Here is an 18250-nt window from a genome sequence, read left to right on the forward strand (position 1 = left end):
AGGGTCACATTATGGTGCCCGAGGTAACAAAACCAGGAGGTTTACGTCTAGTAGACAATCAGATCCTGTTAGCAAGGTCAATTTCGGGGAGGAAGGGACTACCTCACAAACCGCACTACTGGTGGTCTCATCACACGGTTGTATGGTTTGGTAGTTTTCTAATCGTACCGGGTTGTTTTCTCTCCAGCCACGAGTTTCTTAAACTCCTGAAAGTGTCAGGCAGTGCTTTGAAAGTCACATCCTCCGCCCTTACCCAACAGCACTTATTTAAACACCTCAGCCGTCAGTTTCCCGTAGCGCAGAAGACCGGCCGCAGCAGAGGAAGCAAGGCCTGTCGGAACATCCAGGGCCACACCCAGACCCACGACCGGGGCCGCTCAGGGGCCCCGCGCCGGCCGCTCAGGGGCCTTTTCTGCCCTCAGACTCCAGAAACACGTTTCCCTATTGGCCAGGCGTGCACCAGGGCCCGCCTTCTGGAAGTTGCAGGGCGGCCTCCTATCTAACCCCTAGTGGCGGCCTCCGTGTGGGGCCACGGGGCTGAGGGCGGGAAGTGGGCTTCATTCTCTTCTCAGCAGACGAGGTTAGGGGTACGAGAGACCTCCTACAGCGAGGTCAGGCGAGGAGGCTGGATTAGGACGGTCGCGAGACCCTTTGTCTGCTCGCCCCGGCGAAGGGGCGGAGCCGCGCCGGTTCCGCCCCGGTTCCGCCCCGGAAGCGGAAGTGCGGGCACCCTGAGGTTCTGTCCAGTGAGATCTTGGACCGTGCGCCAGCCGTTCCTCCTGCCGGTCACATCTCGCCGTCTCTTCTGCCCGTGTCCCCTCGCCGGCCCCGCCATGCTGTCTCTAGATTTTTTGGACGATGTGCGGCGGATGAACAAGCGGCAGGTGAGGTTGGCCGCCCACTGTTCCCTCTGTCCCTTCGACGCTGCCACTGCGGTGCCCCGCGGACCTCTGGGCCCCAGTGTGAGGGCCGGAGCGGGTCTGACGCCTGGATTATTCCATCTCTTTGTGGGGTCTGTGTCCAGAGGTGGCTTTATCCGCCCCATATTTTTAGCCGCTGGCTGATACGGGGCCTTCTAGGGGCGGAGCGGGAAGCCTGGTCTTCACGTTCCATTGCCCGCTGTGTGGCAGGGAAGCAAGTGGAAACCGTAGGGCTCTTTGTAAGTGGGAGTTGGGGTTGCTTATTGTTTTAGGCTTAGTAAGGCGGCAGACTCGTGATTTCTCTAGTCGCAGCGACTTCCGATGGATTCCAGTAGCTAGGTTTAGCAGTTCACCGCTACTCTGGGATGCTCGGGAAGGCGGTTGTAAGGCCCCACAAAAGCCGTTTGGCTACTTTGAGCCCGTTACAACCCTTCTAGTACAGCTGGGTCTCAGCGGGCTGTCCTGACTTCCTTGAACCACCTCCGAGTTCAGAGTTGAAACGTTTACTCCCTTTGTCCTTGAGTCCGCTTAGCATTAAGGTATACCTCAGGATCCTCGGGTATACCTCCCAGTATTAGTGGTACCGGGATCCTGAAACTTCCATCTCCTGATTTTGTCCTTAAATCTTACTCCGTCTTGAACTTACAGATCATATTCCAAATGGTACTGGGAATACTGTTGTAATTATTTAGTCATTGGAAAAAGTTGCTCCTTTTTGTCTTCTACACCAAGTGTGTCCGTGGAGCCCACTTTTGCTTGCCTCGGACCTTTTTACAGTGTTTTGCTGTTAAGAATTGTCCTGATGTCACTATTAAAGGTTTTTCTCTTGGACTTCTATTATGCACTATTTATATTTACCATTTAGGGAAGAAGATATACAACTTCCCCTTACTCCCCTTCAGACCTCTTCTTAGACATGTTTGCTAATTCCTTCAGTCATAATTGATCATTTTTTCCCCAAATTGCACAAAACGTTTTAGATTCTCACTTGTATAGTGTTTTTTTTTCATCCATATCTGAATTTCTAGGTGCAGAGACATTGCTTTGAAGAAACTCTTCTTTTGGGCCTACTGTTTATTGTACCCTGTGCTAGGTACAATGAGAGAAATGCGAAGATAGATAAGACAGATTCTGCCTTCAAGGAGCATAAATATGTAGATAATGACTAAGGCAAAACAGTAACTATTTTGAGCTCTTGCTATGTGTGAAATGCTTTATATATCTGTGAGGTAGATAATGTTATTCCCATTATACAAGTGGAGAAAATGAGCAACCTCCCAGAGATTGTTAAGAGGGGATGTGAAGGATTGGATAGCATGGGGATGGGATGAGGGAAAGTTAGAAATGAGGTTTTACCTGCACATAATATCTGGGGGAAAAAATTGATACTGACTGTAGGTACCAAGAGCTAATTAGATGAAAAGAGGGAAACTAGAAATTTCATCAAATGTCTGATTAATTTGAGTTGTAATTTTTTTTTCCTATCAGGTTCATAGAGGAATACTTTAGTACAGTAAACTCCATCCAGGGGAATTCCCTGGTGGTCCAGTGGTTAGGATTCCGCACTTCCACTGGGTGGGGTCTGGGTTTGATCCCTGGTCTGGGAACTGAGATCCCACAAGCTGTGTGGCGTGGCCAAAAACAAACAAACAAACAATTATATACACCCATTACAATCAAGATACAGAACATTTCTGTCACCCACAAGATCCCTTTGTAGTTCATTTCTTTAGCACTTGGCAACCACTGATTTGCTTTTTTGTCAGTATAGATGGGTTTGCTTTTTTTTTTAAAATATTTTATTTATTTAGCTAGCTGCACTGGGTCTTAGTTGCTGCACATGGGATCTTCATTGCGGCATGTGGGATCTTTAGTTGCGGCATGAGGGATCTTTAGTTGTGGCATGTGGGATCTAGTTCCCCGACTAGGAACCGAACCCGGGCCCTCTGCATTGGGAGCGTGGAGTCTTAGCCACTGGACCACTAGGGAAGTCCCTGGTTTGCATTTGATAGAAATGGAATCACAGAGTATGTATTCTTTTGAGCTGTAAGTTTTAATTGATTTTTAAGACCTTACTCAAGACTTTTGTTTACAGTATGTAATTTTTATTTTTGTCTCCTTCACAGTTTTCAAAATTAAAGTGTTTCACTACTTTCGTGGCATCCAATACACTGTTGCCAGATTAATGTCTTCTCTCCTGCCCTCCAACCTTCAGTAGATCCCATTGCCTTGTAGGTTAAGTCCAAACCCCTTAGAATGGCATTTGAAGTAAGTCCCAGTCATTTTACAGTCTGCCGTTTCTCACTGTTTCAGTCTTGTCCCAGTTTACTCTTCCTGCCTGTTTCATTTCACTGTGTATATGAACATTGTTCTATTCAAACTTTGTGTACTTAACTGTCTTCAGAACTCCCCTTTTACTATTTCTGAGTCTTTGTGGACCGCCCTAGACTATTAGGTGATCTCTAAAGGCCTTTTAGCTGTTATGTACTATTCTATTTGTCTTCTCCCCTTTGCAGTGTGACTCTTTTACTGTAGTGTCAGAGCACAGTGTTCCTGAGGCTTTTCTTAATCCATGAAACCCTGATTTGTAGTTTGCCTGTTTCTGTGGTAAATACTTCCAACATGGTTGATTTCAAGCTGCTAACATGACATCACTGAATGTGAAATTAGGAAGAAATGTGGTAGCATGCAACTGTAATTTCCACCTTACAGGTAAAATTTAAAAAATAATCTCAAGAACACAGATAATAGTAAAATGTAGTAAAATAGTTAGAAACTGATTTAGAGTATTTATTGACTTTGTTTTTTAAGTAATTTAATTGTACTAATTTTTAATAACACTGTGTTTAACAACCAGCTTGCAAGATTCCTGAAAATTTAGCAGGTTGGCTCCAGCACACCTCTGGTTGTAGGTTAGTGTCTTGATGCCCATTGAGGTAACCTTTGTGTGCAGAAAAGCCTGTTTAGAATTCTTATATTTAAAAACATAATATTCAATTTGTAAAACCTAAAATTTTAAAACAAAGTTCTTAAACCTTTCAGAATCAGTTTTCAAATCTTATCCTATTTAAAATCTAGCAGTTGGTGGGATCTTAGTTCCCTAACCAGGAATTGGACCCGGGCTCTCGGCAGTGAAAGCGCCAAGTCCTAACCACTGGACCGCCAGATTGGACCGCCAGGGAATTCCCAGGTCTAGCAAATTTTAACAATCACTTTTAAGGGCCTTTGAATATTTGGGCTAATTTATAAACAGACATCTTAAAAACGTTAAATTTAACTTATAAATTTAAAGAATTTCCTTTTTAAGAACATCGATTATTCAACAAACACCACTGCATACTTATATAATTTTTATAAATCTGGAGCTTAGGTTCTCCTAAATGTTTCAACATTTGAATATAAGGTATAAATAGTAAGCTTTCTGATTAAAATAATAAATCTACAATTGATTGTACATTTTAAATTGGAATTACAAACCTGACCTATTACTTTTATATTCCAAATTCTCTTAAATTTTACAAAACTTAAGAAAAACTTACAAAACTTACAAAAACTTAAGATACCAAATATGCACAGTACCCTTAACATAAAAGTATTAATACTATACATAATCTTCTTTAAGCATTTCTGTTTTTAATTATGAATTTTCCTGGAGTGAAAAGATGCTTATTCACTAAATAAGTATGTCATGCCGAGTAATTTTTATATTATTTTCATGTGTAATTCTCTGCTTGCTGAGAATTCTTAATGATCAGAGGATATTGGCCAGCATGTGACTAGATCCATGTTTGAGCCCTGATGGGACTAATCTGACTTTGACAGAATTTGCTTTATTAGCTCCTCCTTAGGCCTTTTGCATTACTTGATTGAATTTTGCATTTCTTTGGATTTTAATTATCTGTATGTTTTCCTACGTAAATCTGAAGACCCTAGGACTTGGCACGATCCTTTCTTTTTATTTATTTATTTATTTTTTAATATTTTGGCTGTGCCTCACAGCATGTGGGATCTTAGTTCCCTGACCAGAGATCAAACCCCTGCCCCCTGCAGTAGAAGTGCTGAGTCTTAACCACTGGACCGCCAGGGAAGTCCCTCTTTTTATGTTTTTCAGTCTCTTAGGATCCCTTAACTCTTCTCTTTTTTTTTTTTTTTTTAACTTATTATTATTTTTTATTTTGGCTGTGCTGGGTCTTCATTTTGGCACACAGGGTCTTTGTTGTGGCATGTGGACTCTTAGCTGTGGCATGCATGTGGGATCTGCTTCCCCAACCAGGCATTGAACCCTGGTGCCCTGCATTGGGTGTGCGAAGTCTTACCCACTGGGCCACAAGGGAAGTCCCTCACTTAACTCTTTTTTTAAAAAAATAAATTTATTTATTTATTTTTTTATGGCTGCATTGGGTCTTCGTTGCTGCACGCGGGCTTTCTCTAGTTGTGGCGAGCCGGGGCTTCTCTTTGTTGTGGTGTGCAGGCTCCTCACTGCAGTGGCTTCTCTTGTTGCAGAGCATAAGCTCTAGGTATGCGGGCTTCAGTAGTTGTGGTTCAGTGGCTCTAGAGCACAGACTCAGTAGTTGTGGCGCACGGGCTCAGTTGCTCTGCAGCATGTGGGATCTTCCCAGACCAGGGCTCGAACCTGTGTCCCCTGCATTGGCAGGCGGATTCTTCACCACTGAGCCACCAGGGAAGTCCTGTTCACTTAACTCTTAATGGCTATTGTAGTGATACCTGATTGAATTCTGGATATCTTTGGTAACTTTTTTTTAATGAATTGGCCCTCTGGTGAAGCACATAGAAGCCTAGATTCTTCCTAGGCTTGGACCTAATATGAGTAAGTGTGCTGCGAATAGGAGGTATATACAGCACAGAGGACAGATCCATTACTTTTTTTGATTATTGAAAACTAATCTGGTCTTGTTTAGGATCAGGAAACTCTTTATCACTGGCATGGTATAAAAATTCAGTAATAAATTGTCAAGTTTCAGTGTAGAAACATCAGTCTCTGTTATATACACAAGGAAATCACAAGTAAAATTATGTTAAAAACTGCACTTACTGTCCTCGAATATATTCTTCTTGAGCATCCAAAAATCATTCTTCATCCTGTATAACTTTGAGCAAATCTAGAATACAGTGCCATAGTAAGGATAAGGCATTTACTTGTTATGGTTCTTAGATACTTCATATTTTTTAGGTTTTTTTTCCCCCATAGTATTCTCTCCATGGACATACAGACAAGCATGATTATTTATTCTCATGCCAGATGGCACAAGCCTCCAACAATAAAGACAAATTCCACTTAAGCAGAAATTATGACCATAACTCTTCTTCAAAAGAGTTGTCTTTTGAGGCTTCCCTGGCAGTCCAGTGGTTTAAGACTTTGTGCTTCCACTGCTGGGGGCACAGGTTGGAACCCTGGTTGGGGAACTAAGACCCTGCATGCCATGCAGTGTAGACAAAAAGAAAAAAAAAAAGAGTTGTCTTTTCTGACTTCAAGGAAGGAGGTGAGGTAGAGTATCCAAACACAGAATATGTTCATGGGGATAGAATGCTTTGTCTGAAAAATTTGGCTTATCGGTCAGGGTTTAGTTTGGGAAGCAGAACCACTATGAATATTTTAGAATTAAGGGATTTATTATAGGAATAAGATTTTATACAATTGTAGGAGAAGCTGGATGAGTCAGGAGTCTAAAACAGAGATGCAGAAACAGAATGTCACTAGTTCTTCTGTAGCACTGTTGTGGGTAGACGGAAGCTTGCCATGGAATCTGGGGCTAGATTCCACATCTGGCTGATGGAGTGGAATCACACCAAAGGAGAGTAGATGAAGTCTGTGGAAGGCTGTTGCCTCTACAGCTCGTTTCTGGATGTGGAGCAGGGGAATGCGAGGACAAACTGGATTCTGCCAGGCCTTTAATGTCTGTCTCTCACCATGTCTAACCACAGTGACCTTCAGCATAATAGCAGCTGCTACTCTTTCACCTTCTAGGTCTTGGGCAGCTTTCTCTTTGCTAAATCTAATTGAGAACCATACATGGAGGGGGGTTTGGGGAAGCCTAGTTCTAGCTAAGCCAATTTGGCAAAACTACTGTAGTTTTCAAAACTATTATAGTCTACCCTTTGTCAACTCAGCATTTATACACACCTCTTTTAATCATATTTCACTTTTCAAATAAACATAAAAGCAAGATTATACTTCTGTCTAATATGCAGCTTTCCTTTGTTTCTGTAATTGGCTACATGGTTGTAGCTGTCATCTTTCTTCTTAACCATTCCACATTCCTTTTGCTCTCAGCAGGATCCTAAGTTGGTCATAGTTTCTTGCCTTACCCAAACCATGATTATTAAAGGGTAATGTCATGAGGAGTCCTGCCTGAACTGGATTGTTATAGTTTTCACTAACTTTTATTGTAAGACATGGAAGTACTAAGAAAGGCCTCAGAGGATTCTTTATATTCCTATATATTCACTTCCCTCATTATGTAGTAACAAACCTCTGTTTTTCTCTGATGGTCAGGGTCAATCCCCTTTGCCAGTAAATAACCACCCCATTCCCTGCATTTTGGTTCACTGGCATGAGTATCCCAAAGTGGCAAGGGGGCAGACTCAACTTGCAGTTTAATGGAACCACTGTGTCTCCTGGTGGAAGGAAATCTCCTTTAGGAGTGAAAACTTCTTTTTTTTGGCTGCGCTGGGCAGCTTGTGGGATCTTAGTTCCCCGAACAGGGATTGAATCTGGGCCATGGCAGTGAAAGCGCCAAGTCCTAACTCCTGGACCACGAGGGAATTCCCAGGAATGAAAACTTCTAAGCCAGCAGCCAAAACTATGAGGCTGGGAAGCAGAAATTTCACTAGCAGATTATTAGGAGTAGTAGTGGGAGGAGTCACTTCCATTCCCACCCTTTAATTCTGGACTAGTGAATCCTACTTACAGAAGAAATTGGTTGCTGATTAAGAGCATATACCACATACTGGAGGACATTAGACATTATCCCAGCCCAACAAAGTGTTGCTGCTCTCTGGCTGGTACTGTAGCTGTCTTCAAAAGGCCATTTGTATCACTCAGAAGATAGAAACAACACCAGTAATTGAACAGGGAAAAATTAAATACAAAGAATTGTTAACTGGCAAAGATGCTCAACCACTAAAATGTGTAAAAGAGGACTCTTAAGGTGTTCAGAAATAGCGTATGCAGAAAACAGTTATTACCTTCTAGGATAAGGGAGTGAACAAAGAAAGAACTAGCAAAATACCTCCCTCCAACCCCCTTCACCCCTTCTTAACCTGAGATGTAGACCTCTTTGGAGAGGGTGTGGCTGTCACAGGGACTTGCAATGACATTTGCCAGAGCAGTGAGCTGGAGCTGGTCCTTAGAAGTGGCCCGCTGGGAGGTTGAGAAATTTGCCAGAGTGTGTGTGGGCAGGAGTCAGTCTGTGATGGTCTCTGAAGTGAGTAATAAGAGACCTCCAGTACACAGATCCACTAGCTACTGGGTGAAATAAAAACACTCCATGGGAAGAGAAGCCCCTCCCACACTCTATCACCTTGCTGTGGCCCTGCAGTCCCTTTATTAATAAAACCTAACATCATTGAGCCAACTGGAAAAGGTGCCCTTGTTTATAGGCTCAGCCTGGTAACACAAAGAAGGATGGATTTGGTGCTGAGAGACAATAAATTGATAATGCCTACTGTTCCACTGTTCTTTCAGGCCAGCCACTTAAGATGATGGAGGACACAGTAAGACCAGTGAAATTCATGACCATGTGCCCACTGTTGTGCTTTAATTACCTATAAGTTCCCTGGTCAGAATCAGTGTTGTATGGAATACCATGATGCGGAATAAGGCATTCTGTAAGTTCATGAATGGTGGTTTTGACAGAAATACTGAGGACAAGGAAGACAGATCCATATACAGAGTCTATTCTAGATAGAAGAAATTGCTGCCCCTTCCATGCTGGAAGTGATCCAGTATCAGGAATGGTGGCATTGTTGTCTTTGCAGTTGGCAGTCTAGGCACTCATCATTGGCTAGAACCAAACTGGTCTTGGTGAGTGAAAGTCCACATTGCTAACCTTCATCTTGGCTGCTACAGCCACTTTGATCATGAGTCCATTGGGTAAGACATGGATGGCTAGGGAAAGAGGCCACTGACATCCACAAAACAGGTAATTTTATCCACCTGATTATTAAGATATTCTTCTGCTGGGGTAATTCTTTGGTGGGACACAAATATCTTCACATTCTATGTACCTACTTGGAAAGCTCCATCCACATACCTTTTCCGCAAACCTCTTGTCTCTAACTTTCCAGTGATATATCTTCCAAGTCCCTGGCCATCCAGCCAAATTGCTGGTCACTCTTGAATCAGTGTAAATCCACACCTGTGGCCATCTCTCCTTCCAGGAAAAGCAAACAATTATTGTATCACTTGAAGTTCTGCCCATGGGAGGATTTCCCTTCATCATAATCCTTTATGGTGAACCCTGAATGGGGATGTCATGGCACAGGTGTCTACTTTCAGTTGGTGCTAGATGGTTCATGTAGAACCATCATCTAAACACCAGGCCTAAAGTCTTCTTTAGTCAGCTGGTCATAGGGAACTCCCCATGAGGCGAGAGGTGTAAGCTGAGAGAGAAGAAGCAATGTAGCATGAGTAGGAGCCATGAGTATCTGAGTCACTTGCTCATACAACTTACTTGTGTCTTCAGGACCTGCTTGAGCCCAATCTTTGGATGATGGAGTACTGCTGTGAATGCCCAACTTTATGGCTTGGTGGATCTGGCAGCATCCAGTTCATGCTGAGGAGTTCAGGTTATATGGTAACTTGGTGATCCATGGTCTAGTGTTTAGTCTCTTCTAGAATTCAGCAGCTAGCTAGAAGCTGTTACAGAGGAGGAGAATAGTTCTCCAAAGGATAGCATAGCTTTGCCCCCAAATTCAAAGACCTGTGCTGTTGTTCACCCATAGAGGACTGCCAGAGGCTCTCCATCTGTTACAGGTATTTCAGTTACCATGAGATCTGCTGGGTGTTATCGTCCAAGTGATAGAACAGCTTGATGGGAGCTTGGACCTGTTGCACAGCCCTCCTCAAAACTGGATCAAAATTGGTTTACTAGGTCAATAGATTGGAGTAGCACACCCAAATGAGGTATATGTTGCCTCCAAAATCCAAAGAGGTCCACTAGGCTTTAAGTTTCTTGGTAGTAACAGGAACCAGATGCAGCAACTTGTTCTTCATCTTGGAAGGGATATCTTAACATGACTGGGACCACTGAACCCCAAGAATTTTCATGGGGATAGGAATTTCTGTGGGATTTATTTCTCACGCTCTGGCCACATATGTGTTTTACCAAGGTGTCTAGGTCATGAGCTTCAACCACCCAGTCTAGTCACTGTGATATCATCAATATAGTGAACATGTTTACTCTGTGAATGTTGGACCAATCAAGGTCCCCATGGACCTTTATGATAGAAAGCTCTAGGGCTAATTGAGCCCTCAAGTAGGCTCTGCCACCAAAAGCATACTGCTTCTGGTGGTCTTATTTCTCTTGCTATAGGAGTCCTCAGGGATAGGAAACTGTCAAAAACGCGGAATGAGTCTCTTAAGTTGGAACTGCTAGAAGGTGATGATTGTCTTACTAAGACAGGGAACCTAACTTTTTATTTTAATCATCTAGACTTATTAAGAATATGTAACTTTTAGTTTTGATTGGTTATGCAGTTATTGCTACATGTAGTAGCATTGTTAAGGACTATGATATTCTGCATTACAAGCTAAATTATGGTTTGAGCCTAGAATATCACTTGTAGCAAGAAATAGGAGTGGAGAAGATAGCAAGAGCCAGATCATGGAAGGCCCTGTATACTCGGAGGTTCAGAATTTATCCTATAGGTAGTGAGAGAAGTTTTTTTTTTTTTTTTTTTTTTTGCGGTACGCGGGCCTCTCACTGTTGTGGCCTCTCGCGCTGCAGAGCGCAGGCTCAGCGGCCATGGCTCAGGGGCCTAGCCGCTCCACAGCATGTGGGATCTTCCCAGACCGGGGCACGAACCCATGTCCCCTGCATTGGCAGGCGGACTCTCAACCACTGCGCCACCAGGGAAGCCCTGAGAGAAGTTTCTGAGCAGACACCTCAATAATTTTATTTTCACTTTGCGAACAATAATTATATATAGGTGGATGAATTAGAAGGATACAAGTCTAGAGGTAGGACTCTCAGATTGTTTCAGTAGTCTGTGTAAGAGGAGATGAGATGTGAAGTAAGGCAATAGTCATAGAAATAAAGCCAATGGGATGGATGTGAGAAATGTTGGGGAGATAAAATTTAGAGGACTTGGGTGGATGGTGATACTAATCACCAAGAGAATGTGGGAGGAGGAAGAGATTTGAGGAAAAGGATTGAGTTCAGCTCTGGATGTGTTGAATTTAAGGTGTCTGTTTAACATCTAGGTGATTTTTAGTAAGTAATTGGATATACATACCAATTGGATATAATTGGTCTGGTATGGAGAAGAGATTTGGGTGTCATCAGCATATATGTTGTAATTGAAACCATGAATAGACAAGATTGCATGCAGAATGGAAAGAGAAAAGGGCAAAGGTTGGACTGCTAGAACACTTGTATTTAATGGAATGCCAGAGAAGAGGTCAGGGTCTGAGGTCGGTGACATAGAAACCAAGGGGTGAGGGAGTTAGAAGAAAGTTAATCAAGTGTCAAGTGACTCAGAAAGACAAGGTAGTTAAAATAAGTTCATGGACTCCCTCTTCCGTTTTTTTAAAATTAATTAATTAATTGATTGATTGATTAATGGCTGTGTTGGGTCTTCATTGCTGCATGCAGGCTTTCTCTAGTTGTGGCGAGCCGGGGCTAATCTTTGTTGCAGTGCGCAAGCTTCTCATTGCGGTGGCTTCAGCACGGGCTCTAGGTGCGTGGGCTTCGGTAGTTGTGGCACGTAGGCTCAGTAGTTGTGATGCATGGGCCTAGTTGCTCCACGGCTTGTGGGATCTTCCTGGACCAGGGCTTGAACACATGTCCCCTGCATTGGCAGGCGGATTCTTAACCACTGCGCCACCAGGGAGGTCCCCCTCTTCCTGGTTTTTAATGAATAGTTTAAATAGGTAATATATTTACATTGTTCTCCCCCACCCCCACAAAAAAGTGAGAGTGACGTTTTCCTATAGTCTCGCCAGCATTGTGTGTTTTCAGACTTAGATTTTTGCCATTCTAATAAATGAAAAGTGGTATCTCAGGACAGTCTTACTTTGTATTTCCTTCATTATCAGTTTGGTTGAACATATTTTCATATGATTTTGGAGTTGTTTTTATTTCATTTTCTGTGAACTAGCAGTTCATAATCCTTTGCCTATTTTCCTTTTGGATTGTTATTATTGATTTCTAGGAGCTGTTTATAGGAAGATTAGTCTTTTGTCGTATATATTGTAAATATTTTCTCCCAGTTTGTCTTTTGATTTAGCTTATAGTATAATTTGCCATGCATAGTTGTCAGATTTTTTTGGTTATTTGCTCTTTTATTTTGTTTTGGGTAGCCAAATTTACCCATCTTTTCTTCATGGCTTCTGGATTTCAGGTCAGTTTAAAAAACCTCCTTTACTTCAAGGCCTTTCCTACTTTATTTTCTTCTATTACTTTTGTGACTATGTGCTTTAAAAAAAAACAGCTTTATTGGCATATAAAGTATAAAATTCACCCATTTTAAGTGTATAATTCATGGTTTTTAGCAAATTTATAGGGTTGTGCACCTATCACCACAATCCAGTTTTAGAACATTTCCATCATCCCTGAAAGATCCTTCGTGCATTTTTACAGTCAATGCCTGTTTCCACTCACAGCCCCAGACAACCACTAATCTGCTTTGTATCTCTATGATTTGCCTTTACTAGACATTTTATTTTTTTATTTTATTTTTATCAACAATTAGCTTTTATTAAATCATTTTATATAAATGGAATCCTATAAAATGTAGTCATTTGTAGCTGGTTGCTTGCTTTTTTATTTTTGGCTGTGTTGGGTCTTCATTGCTGCATGCGGGCTTTCTCTAGTTGCGGCGAGCAGGGACTACTCTTCGTTGAGGTGTGTGGGGCTTCTCATTGCAGTGGCTTCTGTTGCAGAGCACAGGCTCTAGGTGCACAGGCTTCAGTATTTGCAGCACATGGCCTCAGTAGTTATGGCAGTCAGGCCCTAGAGTGCACAGGCTTCAGTAGTTGTGGTGCGTGGGCTCAGTAGTTGTGGCTTGCAGGCTCTAGGGTGTAGGTTCAGTAGCTGTGGAGCATGGGATTCATTGCTTCGCAGCATGTGGGATCTTCCCGGACTGGTGATCGAACCCGTGTCCCCTGCATTGGCAGGAGGATTCTTAACCACTGTGCCACCAGGGAAGTCCCTGATTGCTTTCATTTCACATGATTTTTTTAAATTGTGGTAAAATATACATAACAAAATTTTCTATCCTAACCATTTTTTAAACTTTATTATTTATTTATTTTTAATGGAAATGTCGTTGATCACAATATTGTGTTAGTTGCAGGTGTACAGCAAAGTGATTCAGTTATACACAAATATATATGTATCTATTCTTTTTCAGATTCTTTTCCATTATAGGTTATTATGAGATATTGAATATAGTTCCCAGTGCTATACAGTATGTCCTTGTTGTATCTTAACCATTTTTTAAGTGTAGAGTTCAGTAATGTTAAGTACATTCACATTGTTGAACAACCCGTCTCTAGGACTCTTTTTATCTTGCAAAATTAGAACTCTGTACTCATTTAAAAACTCCCCATTCTCCCCTTCCCCCAGCCCATAGAAACTACCATTGTACTTTCTGTCTCTGTGAATTCGGCTTTTATTAATTTTTTTCTCATTATTTGTTTTCTATTTCACTGATTTCTGCTCTAAACTTTATTTCCTTCCTTGGTTACTTTGTGTTTAGTTTGCTATATTTTCTAGTTTCTTAAAGTGGAATCTTGGGTTATTGGATTAAGGTCTTTCTTTTCAAATATATGTATTTAAAGCTATAGATTTGTCTCCAAGCAGTACTTTAGCTACATTACAGAAATTTTGACATGTTGTGTTTGTTTACACTCAGTTTAAAATATTTTGTAATTTCCCTGTGGTTCCTCTTTGAACCATGGGTTATTTGGGAAAAAATGTTTCTAAGTATGTATTTGTGGGTTTTTCAAATTTCTCTCCAGCGCTGATTTCTAATTTAATTATATTGTAGTTGAAGAGAATAGTTTGTATGATTACAGTGTTTTAAAATTGAGTCCCCTTTTAAAATTTGCCTAGAGCCTGGTCTCTGGAGAATGTTTCATGTTTGTTTGAAAAGAATGTGTATTCTCCTGTGTGGGGTGGACTGTTCTATAGATGTTTAGTTGGTTGAGGTATTCAAGTTTTCTATATCCTTGCTGATTTTCTGTCTTATTCTATCAACTATTAAGAAGAGGATGTTGAAGTCTCTAACTTTCTATCCTGAGATAGATCCTACTTGGTCATAAGGTATATATTGTTTGGTCTAAACATTTACTAAAATGTTACAGATACTTTTTATGTCTATATCCGTGATACCATTCTGTGGTTTTCTTGTAACATCTTTATCTGATTTGGGTATCAGTAATGTTGGCCTTCATAAAGTGAGTTGGGAAGTATTCCCTCTTCTTCAGTTTTCTGGAAGAGTTGGCATAGAATTATGATTTTTTCCTTTAAATGCTCGGTAGAATTCATTAGTGAATACTGTCTGAGCCTGGAGTTTTTCTTTGTGGGAAAGTTTTTAAATCATAAATTCAGTTTCTTTAATAGGTCTGTTCAGGTCTATCTATTTCTTCTTCAGTGAGCTTTGGTAGCGTGTATTTCAAGAATTAATATATTGGTATAAAGGTATTCACAATACTTATTATCCTCTTGATATTTGTATATTAATACAAATTAATAAGTATTAGTCTAGTGATGTCACCTCTCTCATTCCTTCCTGATATCAGTAATTCATATCTTTCTTTTTTTCCTCATTAGTCTGGCTAATGGATCTCCTCAAAGAACCAACTTTTGGTTTGCTTTTCTTTACTGTTTTCCTGTCTTCAGTTTCACTTATTTCTACTCATATTTTTAGTATTTCTTTTTTGTGAGTTACTTTGGATTTCATTTGGCTTTCCTAGTGTTTTAAGGTGGAAGCTTAATTTGGGAAATCCACAAATATTTGGAAATTAAACAGTGCATTTCTAAATAACCCATGGGTCAAAGGAGAATCACAAGGGAAATTGCAAAATATTTTGAACTGAGTATAAACAAAAACACAACATATAATTTGAGACATTTCTGTTTTCTTAACATAGGCCTTTACTACTATAAAATTCCCTTTACATACTACTTTAGGTGCATCCTACAAATTTTGAAATGTTGTATTTTTATTCTCTTTTGATTTCTTCTTTTACCATGGGTGATTTAGAAGTGTTATTTGATTTCTAAACATTTGGGGGAATTTTTCAGGTATCTTTCTGTTACTGATTTCTATTTTCATTCCATTGTGATTGGAGAATACTCTTTGCATAATTCAAATCCCTTTCTATTTATTGAGATTTGTTTTGTGGTCTTGAATATGGTCTATCTTGGTGAATGTTCTCTGTGTACTTAAAAGGAATGTGTATCTGCTGTTGTCGGGCAGAATGTTCTGTAAATATCAGTTAGGTCAAATTGGTTGGTAGTGTTGTTCAAATCTTCTCTATGCTTATTGATTTTTTTGTCTTCCTGCTGTATCAGTTATTGAAAGGGGGTGTTGACATTTCTGACTATAACTATGGATTTTTCTGTTTCTCCTATTCTTTTCCATTATGGTTTATCGCAGGATATTGAATATAGTTCCCTGTAGTATACATTATGCTATACATAAACTTGTTGTTTATCCATTCTTAATGTAATAGTTTGCATCTACCAACCCTAAACTCCCAATCCATCCCTCTCCCTCCCCCTCCCCGCCTTGGCAACCACAAGTCTGTTCTCTATGTCTGTGAGTCTGTTTCTGTTTTGTACATAGGTTCATTGTGCCATATTTTAGATTGCACATATAAGTGATATCATATGGTATTTGTCTTTCTCTTTCTGACTTCATTTAGTATGATAATCTCTAGTTGCATCCTGAAATAGTTTTTTATTGCTATGACTTCAGTTTCACTAAACTTTTCTTCTGTGATGTCTAATCTGCTGTTATTCCATTCTGTGTGGTTTTCAGACAAGATTGGGTGCTTTCAGGGTGGTATGCTGTGTGGTTTTCATTTCAGACATATTCTTTTTCATCTCCAGAGGTTTGGGCTGGGTCTTGGATATATTTTCTATCATCTAAGTCTATTTAATGTGCTTAGTCTTTCCCCCTACCTTTTATTTTTATTTCTTTTGCCACACCACCCAATTTGTGGGATCTTAGTTCCCTGACCAGGGATTAAACCTGGGCCACGGCAGTGAAAGCACTGAGTCCTAACCACTGGACTGCCAGGGAATTCCTGTTTCAAGGCTTTTTTTTTTTTTTTTGGCGGTACGCGGGCCTCTCACTGCCGTGGCCTCTCCCGTTACAGAGCACAGGCTCCGGACGCACAGGCTCAGCAGCCATGGCTTATGGGCCCAGCCGCTCCACAGCATGTGGGATCCTCCCGGACCGGGGCACAAACCCATGTCCCCTGCATCGGCAGGCGGACTCCCAACCACTGCGCCACCAGGGAAGCCCTCAAGGCTTTTTTAAAAGGCTTTGTTAGGCAAGTCCAGAGCAGCCTTCAGTCTAAGGTTAATTTTACACCACAACTGAGCAATAACTTTTGAGTATGCTATCCAAAGCCCATGTGTTATGAACATTTCCACTCTGGCTGGTGGAAGCAAATTATCCCTGCCGCATATGAACTTTTAGAATTGTCCTATCTGCTCCTTTTAGTTGGTTCTTTTTCCGTCCTTGGTACTTCCCTGAAATGCATGTGCTGATCATTGCTGATCATCACTCAGCTGAAGACTTGAGGAGAGACCATCTGTAGATCTTTGTGTAGTTCTCATTTCTGTACTGCCCTACAATCTTAAGTTGCCTTCACTTCCCCCAACTCCCAGTTCTTTATCCTCAAGTCGAGGAGACTTCTAGGCTCTGGCTACATTTCTGTTTTGCCCTGTGGCCTGGAAACTATCCATTCTGTAAATTGGGGCAATTGTAGGGCTCACCTTGTTTCTCCTTTCATAGTCCTATGCTACCTGGACACAGTCACATGTCCAGTGTCTGAAAACCTTTGTTTCATATACTTTGTCCAGTGTTTTAGTTATTTCAGAGGTAAATTTGGTCCCTATTCCTCCAGTTTGGCCTGAATAGCATATATTCAAGATTCATCTATGTTGTGTGTTTCAGTAGTTCATGTTTTCTATTCCTGAGTAGTTTTCCATTACTTGGAAATGTTGTAATTTATTTATTCACCTGTTGATGGACATTTGGGTTTTTGTCTTTTTTTTCTCCCAATTTGAGGCTGTTACGAATGAAACTGCTGTACATGTGTTGTGTTTTCATTTGTCAGATTTTTAAAAGATTTAATGGATTTTTTAAAATGAAAATTATCTTATTGGTATTATGCCTGTTTAGACTATTCAGGAACTTTTGTTATCGTTGTTAATCTTTTAAGATCCTCACTGGGACTATCAGTGACTTTATTGGACCATAATAACAGTGTCTATTCTGAATACACTTCAGTTTTTCCAACACCATCAGTTTCACTTGTACCTGCTGTCCGTGTATCTGCCTCTAATGCCCTAGCTTCTGCTGCTGCTTCTATGAGTTAGAAACCAGTGGAATTGTGGTTATGAATTAATGAGTCTCTTAGTTTGAGGTCGCATGGTAAGTGGAATTTAAGACTTAGGCCAATGGCTATTTTGTAGCTCTAAGACACATTTTTGCTTCCATGGTCACTTCTGTCTTTGCTTGAGATGGCTAGAAGTCTGACTTCTATGTAAATATCCTATATGTTGAACTTCAAGTACCTCTTACAAGAACAGAAAATATAATGGTATATTTGATAACTAAAGGATAAATGCACAGTATATAATTTCCAGATTGTGGCTTGTTAAATTATAATATTTAAACTTACTATCAGCTTTATTTTGCTGAATTTTCTGTTGTAGGTTTTTCTTAAATTCTTGTTATTTATTACTTACTGTTTATTTTAAGTTGTCATGTGGATTATTCTAGTCACGGAACTTTTGGGGGAAGTCTCCACACACTACTTCCTAAAAGTGCAAAAGAAAAATAGCACACACAAATCTCCCTATACCATAGCTACTGAAAGATATTACATAGAGCTTTGACTGGTT

The 18250-nt window shown here is 40.7% G+C and overlaps 1 protein-coding gene across 5 annotated transcripts in view; it reads left to right on the forward strand.

The window, feature by feature from the left end:
- The first annotated feature begins 475 nt into the window (after positions 1 to 475).
- The window catches only part of SEC11A (SEC11 homolog A, signal peptidase complex subunit), a 51485-nt gene continuing 33710 nt past the window's right edge, over positions 476 to 18250 (forward strand). The window contains exon 1 of one of the 5 annotated variants that reach the window (XM_004278290.3): positions 476 to 884. In XM_004278290.3, the coding sequence (XP_004278338.1) occupies positions 834 to 884 (51 nt within the window). In that variant the 5' untranslated portion in view covers positions 476 to 833. The remainder of the gene's footprint in view (positions 885 to 18250) is intronic. The other 4 variants (XM_033402904.2, XM_033402906.2, XM_049705813.1 and 1 more) reach the window with 4 other exon arrangements.

Source organism: Orcinus orca, chromosome 2 (genome assembly GCF_937001465.1).
Source record: "Orcinus orca chromosome 2, mOrcOrc1.1, whole genome shotgun sequence".
In the NCBI taxonomy this organism is placed as follows: Eukaryota; Metazoa; Chordata; class Mammalia; order Artiodactyla; family Delphinidae; genus Orcinus; species Orcinus orca.